This window comes from Atractosteus spatula, chromosome 8 (assembly GCF_055471065.1).
Source record: "Atractosteus spatula isolate fAtrSpa1 chromosome 8, fAtrSpa1.hap1, whole genome shotgun sequence".
Classification (NCBI taxonomy): Eukaryota; Metazoa; Chordata; class Actinopteri; order Semionotiformes; family Lepisosteidae; genus Atractosteus; species Atractosteus spatula.
The window spans coordinates 18182114-18199386 of record NC_142713.1 but is presented as its reverse complement, the minus strand read 5'-3'; the positions used below and the strand labels follow the sequence as shown (position 1 = coordinate 18199386).

Below are 17273 nucleotides of genomic sequence, written 5' to 3'. Positions count from 1 at the left end.
ACTACTTTAGATTTGTATGCATTCTAGGTACGAAGTGTTGACAACTTTTTTTATTTAGTTCCCCCATTTCAACTTATGAATATTCATTCACCTACGGTGTATTTCATACATAGAAAGACAAAGAATTTTATAGTACAAAACTCTGAGGTATTGCCAAGTTTACCTTATTTAACTTTGACTACTTTGAAGCAATCCTGTGCGAAGTGGATGAACACGTTATGCTCATCTTACTGTTATTTTTGTACTGCGACAGACGAGATTAAATGTATTTAATGGTACATACTGTATCTGAATAAACAGAGAGAAGTATTGCCAAGCTTTCCCTAGTTTACGTCGCCCGGTTTGAATCGAGCTTGCTCAACATGTGTGAACAAGGTGTGTTACTTTTATGCATGGATATTTCATCAATATCCGTGCGGAGAATAAAAAAAATGTTTAAATAAATCTCTGCAGACGTGCATTTTGCCTCTGGAAGCATCAAAACCAGAAGGCATTTTGACTGTATAACCAACGAGCAATGTCATGCAAGGGTGTCTCATTACCCTTTTTATTACAGTGCTCCCTTAAGTGCTTATGCAATTTAAGTCCACATTTGCTCTATATCACAGAAGTGCAGACTTGGGAGGAAGGGCTTAGGACTTAGTGCGGCATTTGGGACATATCCTTTGAGCACATACTGTACAACTTGAAAACAAGGGACTGTTTTAGTTTAATAGAGATCTAATGCGATTTTTCAGTTTCCCCAGTTACATCCCACACATAAAACGGGTCAGTTTTTAGCATCTTCAAGTCTTGCAGTCAGTCATCTATGTTTGGCTTTCAAGAGAGGTGCACTACATTAATCATGCACAACTATCCTGTTACTCTGTATTGTTCTTTACCCCAGCTTGATATAGAAATAAACAAGATAGGAAGAAACAAGAAAAATATTTATTTAAGAGCAGGACATGTAAGTTTATATTGGCATCCAAGTCCAAACAGATTGGGAAGGAAATATATTACACTAATGATGCTGACAGGGCTAAGAAAGTATATGCCCTACAGTGTAGGAGGGAAGAGTACATTCCTACCTGATGAACACAGTCCAGAAACTGCAAGAAGACAGGAGTAAAGCCACTGCTCTGGCTGGCTAAGGTCTGAGCCCCTCGGTGACTGAAGCGATGGCCAAACGACAGCCACTCCTTCTCCACCAGCAACCGGAAGCCATCGAAAGTCCTGTAGTAAGGATCTGACAGCAGCTGCACCAGGGATACTACCTGCAAGGCCAAACAGAGTGCAATTGGACTATCACCGTGAAATGAACACAGAGGGGCACAACGAGAAAGATTTCTGAATTTATTTCTGTAGTATTTTGTCGATTCTGAGGCACTCCGCATCCAAGCTGTCTCAACTAGGTACAAGGATGCAGAATTAATTTACCTGTGTAGTAATGTCCCAGCCGTCCTCCAAGCTAACCATTACTGAGGAGCCAGTATCCAATAACTCTACCACCAACACGGAAACCTGGAGAATCTTGTGCAGCTGCAGAGACAAAATAACTAAGTTCAGGATACAATATGCTCTGTGCCACATTGTGAAATGAATGTACATGACGGTCATTATTTTATCTATAATTTTCAATTAATGTTAAGCATCCTCGTAACATAATACAACTCATTATTATTTTATTGCAATGGAACAAATAAACAAGAACTCGTTACCAGGCACATCCATTCAGATTCCTCAAGGCACCGGTAGAAAGTCATTTGGGGGACTGAGCTGGGAACACAAGCCTTCATTAACTTTTTAAAGCTCGCCTTCACCTGCCTCACATCAAAGACTTCAATGGGCACCACTTCCCACTGCTGAAAAGAGTCCTGCTTGGCACCCTATGTAGAGGAAGTGAAAGAGAACAAAACACACAAATGTGGAAATAATATGGAAATTCTAACAGGGTACAGCACAAAGAAATAGAAACTTGTTGCAACTAACATTTCAAGGTAAGCTCAATAAGACCAAGTAGTTAAATATTTTACTATCTCTGCATATAAAGTCACAACATATTTATCACTATTAAATCTGTGCTGAGTCACATCTGTACAGTATGTTACCTTTAGCTGAGACTTGTCACCAATGATATAAAGGTACGCTCTCTGCTGTCGGAGAAAGTGGGCCTCAGATGGCCCTCCATTGGCCTGTGGCGAGGTGTCTTTTCCTGCCAGCCGGGTTCCTATATCTGGATTATAGCTGCTTATTCGTCCACTGCCACGGATACTGCCCCATTTTCCTATAACACACATGGGATCAAGCTGCATTAGACTCAGCACATCCTGAGTGAATAAGGCACTGCCACAGAACATGTGACTGAGTGGTAGAAAAATAGGTTTAGCCTAGACAACCATATGCTCGTTCTAGACGAAAGACGGAGTAAACACTGAATCATCGCAACTAAAAGAAGAGAGAACTGTGCACCGATTCCTCAACTTTAGTGACTATCAGTTCCTGCTCTTGTAGAACCACAGCCCTGCATGTTTTGTAGGGGACCCGAAATCAATGACACTGGGTAATTGATTCAATTAAATCATTAATAGCCTGCAGAGGATAAATATGGAAGAGCCATAGTTACAGTATGCTTTAATGGAAACACACAGATAGATAAAACAAAATCCCAGCAATTTCAAACACGCACTTAAATACACCTGACCTTTGTTTTGGATTTTAAATACTTCGAAAATTATTAACAAGACAATGAAAGTCCCAAGACAAAATCAAGGTAAACTTCTGCTATTTACCAAAAGGATTCCATTCCTGGGTAAAACGAAGAATGGCTCTTAATCAATTTTTAAACATATTTTTTTTACCACATACATCAACTGAGAATGTTTTTAAATTTACAATGTTGCCATTGTTAGTCATCTTAGATATGGTAATATAACACCACTTTTCAAGGATGTATCCAGTAATCAAAGAAAATATCCTTATTATTTAAAGTCTAGTTATACACCATTAACAAAGGAAAACAACCCATTAGGCTGTACTGCTTATCTCCAACTGTCCTCAATGCAGAAAGAAACATTTATTCACTTACTCACACAAATGCCAATTATAATCCAGATTAAAATAAACACTTGCCTAAAAAGCCATGCAAGTGGCCTTTTAAAAAATATTTTCAAAATGTTCTGCATTAGATACATAAATGGGCTCAAATACCCAGAATTATTTTTAGTCATATTGATTTTGGTTTTCTTAGTTGATTTCTGCTTTCATTATGACTATCTTTTTGGAGCAAAACAAGACAGCTCAGGGAAAGAATCACAAATTTAAGGGCACAATGAAGTTCATTCTGATGTGTACAGTAGATAAGCTTCTTTCAAGCTAAGGTCTATCAGTAAACATAGAACACTGGACTCTACACAAAAGAATCAGCAATGTGTTCTGCTTTGGTAGCATTTCAACTAGAGCAATGTAAAAGACTGCATATTCAATATTATTCCAAAGTAGCACAGCTTTGTTAGATGCTGTGCTGCTAAAAGTGAGAAACTATAAAAATGTGTCTCTATATATTTCAACAAAGCAGATTTAAAGATTAACATGACAACACACGATATGATCAAAAAAGGTTAAAGTTTAGCAGTAAATCACAACATAATTTGTTAAACTATAATTGGATTGTAGAAACAAAATCAAAACGTTAGTTCTGTAAGACAGAGACAATGATTAACAATTAAAGAGACTGGTTAAGACAAGCTGACACCACTGTTAGAATACCATATGGTTAGGTTTCAGTTGAAGCCAGTGGTTTGGTTTACTATACCTCTTCGAGTGCTTCTTGCCTTCACTGAAGCTCTAGGTTGAGAGAGAGAGATGACCCTAGCTCTTTGACCTAGCACTGAGGTTAAATAGGACAGAGATTCCTATTACACAAAGTGTATAAAATAACAATAAAACCGCTTCAGACAAAATGTAAACTGCTGGCATGGAATTTTCCCCCAAAAAACTAAAAAATGATTAAAAAAAAGTCATTACTGATAGAAAACAGAGCAGAGTCACCAATCAATGCATGCAAAAGCCATGTAAGAAATCCCTCTTAAAGGCTTTTATGGGTTACAGGTATACAGGAAGTTGGATTGACCAGTTTACTGTTAGCAGTGAGAGTAAGGTTCACTTGAAGTGCTGTTCAGGAAGAAAATAACACACTTTAAAGGCCGTGGTTTGGAAGTCTCCCCAGAGTAAAAGAAAAAAATGATTCTTAAATGTTAAGTGAGAAACTGTCACATGATTGATGGATCTTATCCATTTAAAAGTACTCTGAGAAACAATGGAAAATGTAACATGAAGAATGTTTAGATAGGAAGCAGACGAAAATCACAATACAGCCAGAGATGATAATGGCAAAAAGCCAGATTTCTTACATACTGTATGAGATTCTAGTTCAGAGTATTTCTCCTTGAAGGAGGAGGTAGTATCTACTAAGGCTGGGAAAAATACTTTACATGCACAAAACAAAGGATGTTTAGAAACATCATAATCTTGGATATATATATAATGTCAAGGTACAGACTGAAATACGGTATGCAATGGAACAAGTTAAAGGTTTATTCCTTTCTGGAAAGAGAAGAAAGGAAACACAGTGTTTTAGCTGTGGAGCCTTCTTTGGGTGTGTCAAACGTAGCCTTTCTTCTCTCTTTAGCATGGAATAAAACTTTAACTTGTTCCTTTGCTGACGCAGCTACCTACTTGAAATGCTACCTACTTGGTATGGCTGCTAGTTCTTTTAACTACAGATTTCAGTCTGAAATATAGCAGTTGTAACTCACAGCAGTAAAGAGTAATTGTTTTTTGCTGGTGCTATTGCAGATCTTTACAGTAAAGGTTACTGCCATGAAAGAAAAGTAATGTACCTTGTTAAGTACAGTATCATTATGGTAGAGTCAGGGTAACGATTAAGGCTAATGTTACTCACACCAACAGCTTTTGTCAAAGGCTATGTGGCTCACTTAGTGTGAGCATGGTGCTTGGTCCCTTGAGGAAGATTGAGGGATATCCAACTATTCGTACCTGTGACAGAAATGATTCTTGCCTTTTTTTCCTACAACCTGGACAAACCCTGGGGGCTTTATTTTCAATCTGCATTTCAGCAGATTTTTAAGTCATACCACGACCATCTCTTGAAAATTCTCTCTTCTTCCTTACATTTGTTAAATTACATCTTCTTTTATGAATAATTTGTTTCTGATTACAAGGACTTGAATGATATAGACTAAAATAAGCTAATAATAAGCACCTATTCTGGAGGATGTGCTACCTGTACCAGCATGTACAGTATTTCAGTGTGTGTGTGTTTTGTACTGTAAAATACTAGTTAATCTGCAATACTTTTGTGTGCCAATATAAAGCCCACATGAAATCTGAATTAGTAAAACTGCCATTTTTTCATCAATGGTATATACACATGATAGTGTTCTGCTATTCATCTAACCCTTTATGATTGTGCTAACTGATTACTTCGCTTTACGAAGAAAATTAACGCACTCGTTTGTTTTTTTTTAAAGACGTGACAAGGGGCAATGAGAAAAACAAGGAAACAAGAAACCAATATTTTGATAATTTACAGGAAGACACATTACGTTGATCTGGACCAAGACATATACACAGGGCAAATTTAAAACTGGATCTAAAAAGGAAACAGGAAAAGGAAAGTAGGAAAAGTGGTGTAGCCTACTGTACTTAAAAATGAGAAACAAAGCTATCAACTGCAGCGTGCTGCCAGCTTCAAGGGTCTTGCTGTATGGAATTACAGAAAGACTGTTTGAAAGGGCCAAGATAAAAACATGACCAAATTCAACAGCGCTGACCTGGCTCGTTAAGTGAGAAGTGAGGGGATTCCTATTTCATAGACTCTTTCATGCAAGAAAGCAAAACAATGCACCTTTAGCTGTTAGGTAGATATTGAAACTTGAAAGCTTTGATCCATAATTGTTCCTGAAAAAAAAACTCAATTTCGGCATTTATGCTTTTTCTTTGAGTTCATGGAATGTATATTTGCTCCCTTATGCTTCTTTCACACACTGAGCTTCGTTTTCTAAAGTTGAGTCAAAAGCCCACTCATGTAACACTGTGAGGCACTTTAGATGGTTCTAACAACTGTGCATGACAGTACATACAGTATACTGGTTATATCGATAGACAGTCATCTTTTCACGTTTGTCTACATCCTGAGAGCAGACTGCATGCTCTGACTACAACTTCCATGCAAGAAGTGTAATTTCCACATGGACACTCAGCCAAGTCACAGGAGGTAACTGGGAGGAGGTAGGGAAAGAGTAACAGTAACATATTCAATAAGACTAAGCAGAACACTGAGCAATCAAGCACTTAATGAGAAACACTAGAATGAGGTAAGAGGACAGAAGTGCTGACAGAAGTGCTCTATAATATTCGCTGTTTTGGTAAACCCACAGTTAAAGCAGATTGACGTCTGCTCTATTTTCCCATCAGCAATGTTTACTGGCTCTTTGCAAAAACAAAAAAGACTGTTGGATAAAATTAACCTGACAAGTATTACTAATATTTCATGTGTTAAAAAAGCTTTAAGTGTTGCATGGAATATCGCTTAATTTAGGACAATATACTGTAGATGAATAAAGGATATATATATATATGAATAGTTAAATTCAAGTCTAATACCTCAGGTTTCAGCTCCTTTTTTACTTTTTGATACTGAAATATAATTCTAAGAACCTTGAAAATAACACACTGTTTAAACTGCAAACATCACCAAATCATCTCTCGTTGAGTTGACCACAAATTAATGACATGAAAAACGCAGTTAACTTGCTACCTATGGGCACTGCAAAACATATGGCTGCATGCAGAACACAGCACGACGGCAAGTAGTAATGAAACAAAAAAATGTTTGAGAGGATGGAGTGACCCCTCGTTTTTCTTTCTGTGGATAGGATTGGGGTTCACCTCACCTCCCCTGCTAAAGGTACCTGGAAGCTCCTCTTTGGTGCCCATCACTTGCTTCATCAGAGCCCCAATCTTTGGCTGCCTCTGCTTATCTGAAGAATCTGAAATACAGCCACAGGCACATCTTCAAATCACTGGTTCAAACAGCTGCTTACCGTGCACTGCTAACAATTTGAATTTACTCCACAGAATTACATGTAGGTGGGTTTAGTCCTTTCCAACTTTTTTTTAGAAGCACAGAAGTTACTGTAGAAAAACTAGCCAAAACATTTTTTAAGTTTTAAAGCATTTAAGTCCATTATGTTTGTTTAAGCCAGCTCAGACACCTAAATGTTTTAGTTAGGCTACATGGAAGGGGACTTATCAAAATAAAGTGCTAATTACCATATTAAATATTGTTTTAATTAAATTGATTTAATACAAAAACTACTAGTCTCACACCTCTATTAAAAAGAAAGCGAGATTGATTCATTATTGATTTTATATACACAGCTTCCTGGAGTTGTACTCCATCATGCTCGTGCTGTTGATTTTCAACTGGTACAAAAAATATATTGTCAAGTTATGAGATAAGTTGAATAAGTAACAGATGTAAAATCAATATAAAAAAAAAATGATTTTAAAAACTGGTGATCCAATACAGTAATTACTGTGCACCTAAAATATAAACGCTGAAAAGGGGAAATAAAAGGCATAGCCATCGATCTTCTTCATCAGCTTAAAAAGATTAAATTGACAAATTAAGGAACCATGCTGTAATACAAAAAAAATGCTCTACATTTTGTTTGTGTAATTCCATTGAATTCTGGCATGCATTCTCTTAGTTATCTGGTAAAATCTGTGGGGTACTTTGACCAGATAAAATCTGGAATTCAAAATGATATTTATTTATTCAATCATGTCTCATTATTAATATTATTCATGTATCACTGAATTCATCTCATTTGTCTCCTCCTCAGATCTGTTACTCACAGATTTACGACACCTCATGATGGCATCATGATGAGCTCCCCCAGGCCCTATTACGTATTTAGATTAAATTACAGAAACAAAAACAAAAATAGAACGCATCATCCACCAGGCGCTAGCTACACAAACTAGCCTTAACCTTAAAATTGTGGAATATTAGGTAACAACCTAGAAAAAGCCATAAAAGAATGAAAGTTTAAAGTGAGTTTTACTGAAGATTCAACATGGAGTGCAGCTGACAGCTAAAAAATATCTTCCTGAAAAATCCATCTCTTCCATTATTGGTATTGTAGTGTGTGGAGAGGTTATTTCATGGGGTTTAGTGCAAGCTAACCTGAGCTGCTCATGTGTGCAGAGGTGAAGCCACTTAGTGTGTTTCTTCCACTGGCATCTGAGTAGGAAGGCATGGAGTTGATAATGGCTTGTAGATATTTCTCTTGCTCCAGACTGGTGGAGTCTGTCTGGGAGGGTCCTGGAGAAGACAAAAATATACTGAGAAGCCCATAAAGTCCATATATTTTAACAAAGAAAATAACCTAAAAACTAACTCTCATTTAGTTCTGGGAGAGGCATGCTACACTGCATGAGTAACGTAATACCACAAAGCAAAAAAAGAAGAAATTAGCGTCACTTGTTTATATATAGATAGAACCACAGTTAAAATTCCTGATCGAGAAGTCACAAGAAATGCTCAGTCTACACAGCGGCTGAAGTTTCCTTTAGATCATTTTAAATTCCCTGCTTTTGTTCCTTGTGGTCTGACTGGCTTCAGTTCCAGAATCCTGTAATCTTCTGTGGTTGGGACCCATGGGAAAGACCCATGATTATACCTCCTGAACTTTTGCGGTTCTTCTGCCCTGCTCATTCTAGATCTCTGCATGCCTACCATACATTAATGCAGAGGGTGTGTAGACAGAAGTACTGGTTACCTGCTGTTGGCGCATTTGGGGATTTGAAGAAGCCCACCACTCCCTTGCCATGAAGGCCGGCAGACCGCAGTAGCACGGCCTTGGTCCGTGAGTTTCTCCAGCATACTACAGGGAAGCGGTTCTGCCTGTAGCAGCGGGAGATCCGCTGGATGGTAGTGTCTGGGATACTCTGCGGTACAATCAATAGGCCGGGGTAGCTGCAACAGGAGTATGAAATCAAAGCAAGGTCAAAGATCGCTATGTTGATCTTGTAGTGGAAATAATGCGGCTTACAAGGGGAAAAAAAAAAGAAAAACCATCATCAAAAAGGACTAATTTTTGTACTAAAAACCATATTTTAGGGTAATTCAGACTGACTTGTTTATAGAAAGCAAATGCCCGGAACCTTGGCTCTGAACAGCTTACCTTCGACAGACAGTGTACATGCGGTTCACAGTAGAGATCTTGAAAGGCTCATTCTTTGACCTTGTCAGGCTGCTGCTTAGTGTACCAAGGCCTAGCCGCTGGTAGTCCCTGCAACACGCCCGCTCCACAACACTGCTCATTGTCTGTCTGTCAGAAGACTTGATGGTGGAAGACATAGTCAAGGAGCTTTTGTCCACCTCTTCAGACACTGATGGGGCAGAGCATGCATAAGAAAGCAGCAACCAACTGGTTAAAAGCAATTTGTAATCTGCTATGTTCGATTGTCCTAATCGAAACAGCACAAATTTGTTTTACAGCAGGTGCAAGTCTAACAGAGACTATTGACATTCCTTTCCTTCATAAAATACAGTTACAACAAAATATTTCATTACTGGAAAAGTGGACCAATATGTATCCTTCAGAAAATTTCTAGTAAGATTTGTCTGTCTTCCACTACATGACAACATATTTGTTTTACAGTTTGAAATCTTTCTTATGTTCTTAATTTATTTAAACAATATCAAGAAAATGAAAGTCAACAAAGCATCCTAGTTCAGAAATGTCACGGCACAAACACAATTTAAGAAATGCTTAGCCTCGATAAACAGTGAAAGGAATTCAATTCAATATATTCTATCTTGTTTTACCTGATAGAGTCACAGAGGTCAAAGTGAGGGATTAATTTGCTCACCCGAGATTTCATCTTCATCACCCTGAGACTGGAGACTGTTCCTGTAGTCTGGGGTGGGAGGAGTGTACTTCTTGCGTGTCACATACTGACGGCCAATGGTCTTCTTGGCATTCTTCATGAGGTTCTTGGAAAGAGTCCTGCATTCAAATGATGAACAAATTCACAGTGAAGTAAATGTGCCTACAGAGAGAACATATAGGTCATAAACCTCTATAAAGACGGCATGCAGTAGAATAATGAGCAACCTTAACCAAAGCCACTGGGTTAGAAAATAAAGAGAAACCTTCCACCTGAAGTTAATTAATAAAACTGAACTCTAGCTTATCATTGAAGTTTCTACCTTCAATTTAAAATGAAATTCAGGAATGTGAAGCACATGATTCAAAACGACGTCCATAAAGAACTTTTTGAGATCTTAAGTGTGACTTGAAACCAAACTGTATTACATGAAGCATAAAGAGACTTGCGAACGGCACCCATCCATGTTAAAGAAACCACAAAGCAAAGAGAAGAAACCCTTTCTAAAGCAGAGCTAGGTATTCCCAAGCCATGACTGGGGTTGAATCAGATGTGATTGTTCTAATACATAATACACATTTGATAATTTATCAGAATCAAAACCCAGACACCAGCTTTTTCACCCACTTTCTTTAAAAATTACAGACATACTGATTTGTGTTGGAACTGGCACTGACCTTAAAAACCATATTTACTTGATTACAGGGTAAGAATTATAAGGAACAGAAAAGGACCAGGATCAAAGGTGCACCAAAGGCATGCAGAGAGGAATTCCAGTGTTGAAAACATTTAGAGTCTGAAATAAATCACTAGCACTGGCAAAGATCAAACGAATCAGATTGGATCTTGTGCATTATATACATTATTTACAGCCAAATTGTTTGTCTTACTAATGTGGACATGGGCATATAAAGTATGAATATGGAGTCACTACAGGTGCATACAACATGTTTTTTAGAATTTATTATCGAAACATTTTTTACAAGCTTATTTTGTTTCTAACAAACTAACAAATTAAAACTTACACTTTAGGTTGCTATTAGAGATGTCTATAAATATTTGCGATGTTAGAAACTGTTATAAATTACTATGTGTTCCTAGACTTAAGGTTAGGGATGAGGCTATGATCACAATTAGGTTTTAATTAATTTAGTTGAGGTTAGGCAGTCTCATGCTTATGTTAGTATACTGTTTAAATCTATTAATATTTTCTAAATACATTTAATTTCTATCATGTTCATTAACGCCAGTTACAACCCGTAATCTTAAGTTTTAACAAATTCACATAGAATCTAAATCAACACCTTTATTCGTAGGTGTGCGCATGTATATAATAAAACAATACATTTAGGACAGGCTCCTTGCATATTCCTACACAAACGATGAACATATTTCTCAAAAAAAGGTTCTATTTACAATGCAAATGTATGACAACCTAGTAGTGTTTTAGCATTAAGTATTTCATAGTGATGCAGTGTATGTCATATACGTGGAATTTGTGATCGCTTACTTGTGTTCGTTATTTTTTTCCCTCAAGAAAACAGCCCAAAAAATGAGTCTGAACATGCGACCTTCTACTGCATGGGAAAAAACAATGCTGCTTGATCATCTGAATAAGACACCCTAAAGAATAATGGCATTAGGAGGCAGACCTGAGCCTCTTTTGTTCTCTCACAAAGACATTCTGCCAGTGCTAATGTTCTTTCCATACCCTCTAAATAAAAATGCTTTGGTAGTCTTTTTGCAGTCTTACGTAGTTGAGTGGCTCATACGCCCCATGGTTAAAACACCCGACTTGAGACCGTGGAACAACTCGTTCGTCTGCCAAGAACTGAGGCAGAAATACAGATACATTTGTACATGGTAAGCTGCCACCAACAGAAAATGAATAACGAAAATGAAGAAAAACATGCAGCTGAAAATGCAGAAAACAAACATATAGACAGTAAGTTGAGACTGCATTTCCGGCTGCATCAGAAGGGGTTATAATGCAATCAGAAACTAGAAAAAAAATTCTGTGCTTATAAAAGAATTTATAAAAATCACCATCATAAAGAGATAGAAACCCACTACTTTCAAACAAGGAATATTAAGTGAAAATGAACAGTAGTCCATTTCTACCTCCTTATACAGTGTGCCAATGTCAAAACAACTGGATTTGTGATATTTTTATCAGTGTAGCATTTAACAAAAAAACCTCACTAATTTGCTTGGATAGCACCAGAACAGGGAATCAGAAATGGCCGAAAAAACTGGTGAAATGGCTGTGCTTTAGAAAACATCATTCTCCCACTGCTCATATGACTGCAGCCCAATGTCTTTAACCAGCTTTAATTGTAAATTCCTTTCCTGAAAGCTCATCCAAAGCATTCTTAAAATGTTTTGACATGTGAACTTTGAACTTCGATCTCTTTTGTTGCGAGATAACCTTTCAAAACCCGTGGAAATCATGGAGGATGATAAGGAAAATATCTAGCCGATATCCAGCATATTCTGTCCTATATATTACAAGCAGCTGCATACAGACTTAACCAGTGTGTAGTCTTGCACTTTGTTAGTTAAATTTGTTCTGTTATCACATAGTATAAAAATTAGACTATTACTACATGCATCCCATATGCAATTAGCAGATTTCACATAAAACGTCCATCAGCTTAGATACAGTATATGTGAACAAAAACATGCCTATACTTCTATCGACAGGATATCCCACAATCATTACAAATTTCCCCAGGGAGCCCCTTACTGATCAAATTAACCCATGTTAGTTCTTACTTCCCATATGCTGGGAAGTGAAGCATATTTTATATGACTTGGTGATATCAAACAGCTTTGCTCACACTTGATATTGAAATAAAATGCTCAAAAGCCTGGTAACTCAATCTTACTTTAAAGACTGGTTCTTCTCCTTATGCTTGTGCTCGACCACCAGCTTAGATGACTGCCCCACAGTGAAAGCAAATGTCCCATGGACATGCTGTGGGTAGCGCAGCTTGTGGATGTGCTTCCTCAATATCTCTGCCGAGTCTGAGGCTACCTCCTCATCAAAAGCGATCTTCATCAGCTGCCGCACAGGGAGGAAGCAGAAAAAAAATAACACAGCTTTTACTTCTCAAGCCAGTGTTGAAAAGAGACAAAGATTTGCTCAGATGAAATGCCAAACACTCTTGTTTTTTTAATATTTCTTGCTGAAAATAGTGCAAAATTCAGAATGGTCCACCATTTGCTGCTCAATTGGAAACATATTTTTGGCACCTTTTGGTTTACAAGACACAGATGTTCACCCATTCATTCTGTGGGGCCTCCATAGCAAGCAACTCATACCATTAATCTTGTGTTACACTTTGCCGTATAAGATAACATAAGATCACTTTATTAGCCATATAACTAATGATAGAATTTCTTGTATTAGGAATTTATCTTTTCACATACCACAACTTGCTTTCCATGAGACACACAGACAGGAGCTTGGGGTCCGAGCGCAGGGACAGACATTTATATGGTGCCCCTGCAGCAGTTGGGGTTAAGGGCCTTGCTCAGGGGCCCAACAGAGCCACCGCACCACCCCAGTATAAGGGTTTTTTCCCCCAAAGTGAAAAGCAGATGTCTTGCAAAAAAAAGTGACCTTGACAGTGGACACTAGTAGTCCCATGAGAGTGAAGCAGAAGTAGACTGATAATTTGTCACAGCTGTCTTCCACTGGGCTCATGTATAGAGGGGCAGCTAATAACATGCACTGAATGCAATACTAATATATTTTATTTTTGCTGAGGGTGATTCTAAGGGCTTTGTAGACAGTGGGAATATTCAGGTGTAAAACAGAAGTAAGACTGATAAAGCAGATGGTTTAACTCAAGGTTTCTGTGCCTGTTTAGGTTCGGATAGGATTTCCCGAGTTGTGTTTTGCTGTGTTGTTTCTGCACAGATTTGTGAAGAGAAAAAGTTAAGCTGTGTTACATCACGCAGCAGGCCTTGAAGAAGGGCATCTCTGCAATTCTGTGCAGAACTGTGAACATTCATGCTACAAGAACATGATCAAAGTCATGTAGAAAATAAAACATATGGAGAGTTGTAAACAATACTTGTTGAAGGCACTTGTTTTTTATTGTGCTTGTGTTTTAGAGCCAGGATGTGGACACCTGACCCCGTCAGACAGGCTTATATGAAATGATAATGCAGTTTAAATTCCAAAGGAGTAAGAACAGTTTTAGCTGAACATGCACTTCCATACTACTGCTGTGTTTGAGGCTACTGAAACGTTTTATAATTCTTCACACCTCTCCTCTTGTTATCCCTGAGTGTCGATACTCTCTTCCCTGCTCCCGGCCCCTTCTTAACTACCCCGTTTTTTGTTCTCCCATGCTTTATTATCTGTCTGCTTCCCTCTCTCCCTCACACCTGAGGAAGGCTCCACAGCCAAAACATTGCATCTCTTTTCTTTTCCTTTCAGAATGGTTTTATCATTCTTACCTGGAATGTACAAGATCGCAACTGCAAGCCTTCTTGGATGAACTGTTCTGCCTGCAGACTCACAGATATCTTCTTTTCCTTTGTTAGAGATGCAATGGGGAATGACCGCGTTACCACCTGCTCTCCCACTGGAAACACAGAGGGAATTGTTAACGAGCTCTGCAGCACAGAGAGGTGAGTGGATCAGATCTCCATTTCCAATGCAGAAAAAGGCAGCTGATCTCATGCTGACAAATCCCGGGATACAGGGTGAATTAATGAAAAATGTCCCTTGTGTGCCTCTTTTGTTATCTCACCTAAGGGGTCATTGGGAGTTCCTTTGAAGATCAGCCTGTAGGTAGTAAGGAAGATGGCACCCTCTGCTGGGAGTAAAGGAGGCCCCCCCAACACCCCAGTGGCCTCCTCTCTACCGTCTCCTATCAGGCACACCCTCAGCCCATCCATCACCAGCTCCTCTCCCACCAGCAGTGCTGGCCTCAGCAGCTTAGGCTGGAAAACAAAATAGAATAAACCACCATAAATTCTAATTACCTACCACCTTCCACCCATCACATACAGTATATATATATACAGATGTAAGGTATAAACCACGACGGGCCATGTGGAGGATATATACCTCGAACAGGACGCTGCTGAGAAGAGCTCATATACAGTATATCCCCAGAACCTCACAGCCCAGTGTGGTTTATACTGCTAATATCACGGCTACTTGTCACATGAGGGAAAAAAGATCATTAAAACACTTCGGACTGGACTATAGTCTTATTTAGTTCAACATGGACTCGTTTAGGTAAACTGCAAATCTTTCTTGATTCGAAAGTGGCTTTCAAATGCAGAGGATGGAGTGCAAGCCAGTGACGCAAATGGTTTGGACAATGAGAAAGGCCAGAAAACAGCTATCGTGGAGATGAAAACTGCATCTTGAAGTGGGTTGAGGATAAAGATAAAATTGAACCCCAGCCTTTTGTATTTTTCAGTGTGTGCTTCCAGCAGCTTCGAAGATTTGCTTTCTGACCAATGTCCAGCTGTAGCCATCATTTCCCTGGATTGCAGGCCAGCTTTCTGAAGTTGCTTCACTGCTCACTGTTCTCCTCTGGTGGAGATTTTGTTGCATCAGGAGGTGGACATTTTGAGAACAGATTTTGTAAAATTTTGTAAAATGCTGTTCAGACAAATGGGGTCACCAGGCCTGACAAACATGAGACGCCACAGGTTCTCACTTCTAGGGTTTGTCAAGTTTCTTGTGCTTATTTGTAAAACGGTTGTGAGAGACAGCTGCAAAGTCCGTATCTATTCTCCGTTATCTCAATGTTTTCCCAAAGTCCTGATCTCAAGGTTAAAAAACTAGAGAATCTCAGGGTTATAAAAATGGGGGAATAAAAGTGCTCACCAGTGGTACTTATTGCTCTGGGATTCAATGGCTTATTTCTTTAAATCTGCTGCACATAATTTCTAAATTAATCTTTCAGTACATTGAGAGTCCACACGGTTGTTTTGTTTTCCTCTTTGTTCTCTGTTTATTTCTGTTAATGTATCTTCTTTCAATAGTTGCTGGTGCATTTATTTTTTTCTATTTTCAAGTAGGCTACATTCTTCATTGGGGATGTTGGTGTCGTATTATTGCGTTTTTTTCCACCCCGAAGGAAGAGAACTCGTGGAAAGTCTCATATCCAGCAGTGACTTAAGAACTTATGATGGCAGTTGGTAAGGGAATTTAGAAAGTCAAGTGCAATGATGTATACCTGTAACTAGGCTCACTGTATGTTAGCCATGGTCTGTGCAGCAATGTGTTTAGACACACAGTTATGCAATGCTGTTTAACCTTTCAGAAGCTATTATTCTTTCAACTCGTGCTCTGTATATGCATGAGTGTTTCTAAAGAGTTAAATGACTGGCCATGTGAGAAAAATGCCATGCACTGACAGTCACGTTAAAGGTAAATGGGATTAATATTGTATGAGAAATCAGTCAAGACTCTCTTGCAACAACAACAAAAAAAACAACACATTTGCAATTACATCACATTAACAAAGAACCAAATCAATTATTAAAAACACAACATTGATTTTTAATCCAGCTTCTGAATATAAACTAACACGTCTTATCAAAATTAATTTGGCCTGTAGGATTAAGAGACAAAGCAGACAAAATCATTCAGCGTAATTCCTACAGTGCAAAAAATAAATAAAAAGGCTTGTTAATGTTAGTTCAGGTGTTAACCAGTGCTGCTGTTAACAAAAACAATTAAATAATTACATAATATAAATATATTAATTAAAGTAAAGAGCTCTGTTCTGGGTACATCTCTCATTAAATAATATACAGTATCTTACATTTCAAAACACTCCATCACTAGGAAACTGAAAACAAGACTTGAGACTTTTAATAAGGCACAAGTTAGAGGTTCTGGGGCTCAGATATTGTCCCTTTATTCTCACTAAGAAAAGCTGCCTCAGAATTACAGCTGGTTTCTGTATTGTACCTCAGATCAGACACTGGATATGGTTAGAAGATGAACAGCATATTAAGCACACTGAAATGGAAGAAGACATACTGGTATTATATTTGGTGCATTATCCAAATCAAGCATGGATAAATAAAAGTTTTTGAAAAATTAAACTAAGGCCTTGTACATTGCTCACCTGTCTTGGCTTTAGCTTTATTAAATGTATTTATTAAGAGGGAAGAGGATGTGCTAAATGAGAGTACAAGGGATTTTCTACTGCATTCCTGTTCAGGGTTTTCAGACACCTATGACAGATTAATGCCCTTTAGTCACTAACAGGAATCTGCTGTTTTCACACAGCTATTACATAACCTGAAGCAGGCTGAAATGCAGG

The 17273-nt window shown here is 38.2% G+C and overlaps 1 protein-coding gene across 5 annotated transcripts in view; it reads right to left on the bottom strand.

Moving 5' to 3' along the window:
- sbf1 (SET binding factor 1) overlaps positions 1–17273 on the bottom strand; it is a 103162-nt gene that overhangs the window by 13480 nt on the left and 72409 nt on the right. The window contains exons 22-35 of one of the 5 annotated variants that reach the window (XM_088923130.1): positions 14730–14922; positions 14434–14561; positions 12852–13027; positions 11717–11794; positions 9946–10082; positions 9255–9462; positions 8850–9046; positions 8255–8392; positions 6975–7052; positions 3794–3868; positions 2091–2266; positions 1701–1868; positions 1420–1521; positions 1071–1256 (exon numbers count right to left, since the gene is read on the bottom strand). In XM_088923130.1, coding sequence (XP_088779256.1) covers positions 1071–1256; positions 1420–1521; positions 1701–1868; positions 2091–2266; positions 3794–3868; positions 6975–7052; positions 8255–8392; positions 8850–9046; positions 9255–9462; positions 9946–10082; positions 11717–11794; positions 12852–13027; positions 14434–14561; positions 14730–14922 — 2040 coding nt within the window. Of the gene's footprint in view, positions 1–1070; positions 1257–1419; positions 1522–1700; positions 1869–2090; positions 2267–3793; positions 3869–6956; positions 7053–8254; positions 8393–8849; positions 9047–9254; positions 9463–9945; positions 10083–11716; positions 11795–12851; positions 13028–14433; positions 14562–14729; positions 14923–17273 lie in introns of all 5 variants that reach the window. The other 4 variants (XM_088923131.1, XM_088923132.1, XM_088923133.1 and 1 more) reach the window with 4 other exon arrangements.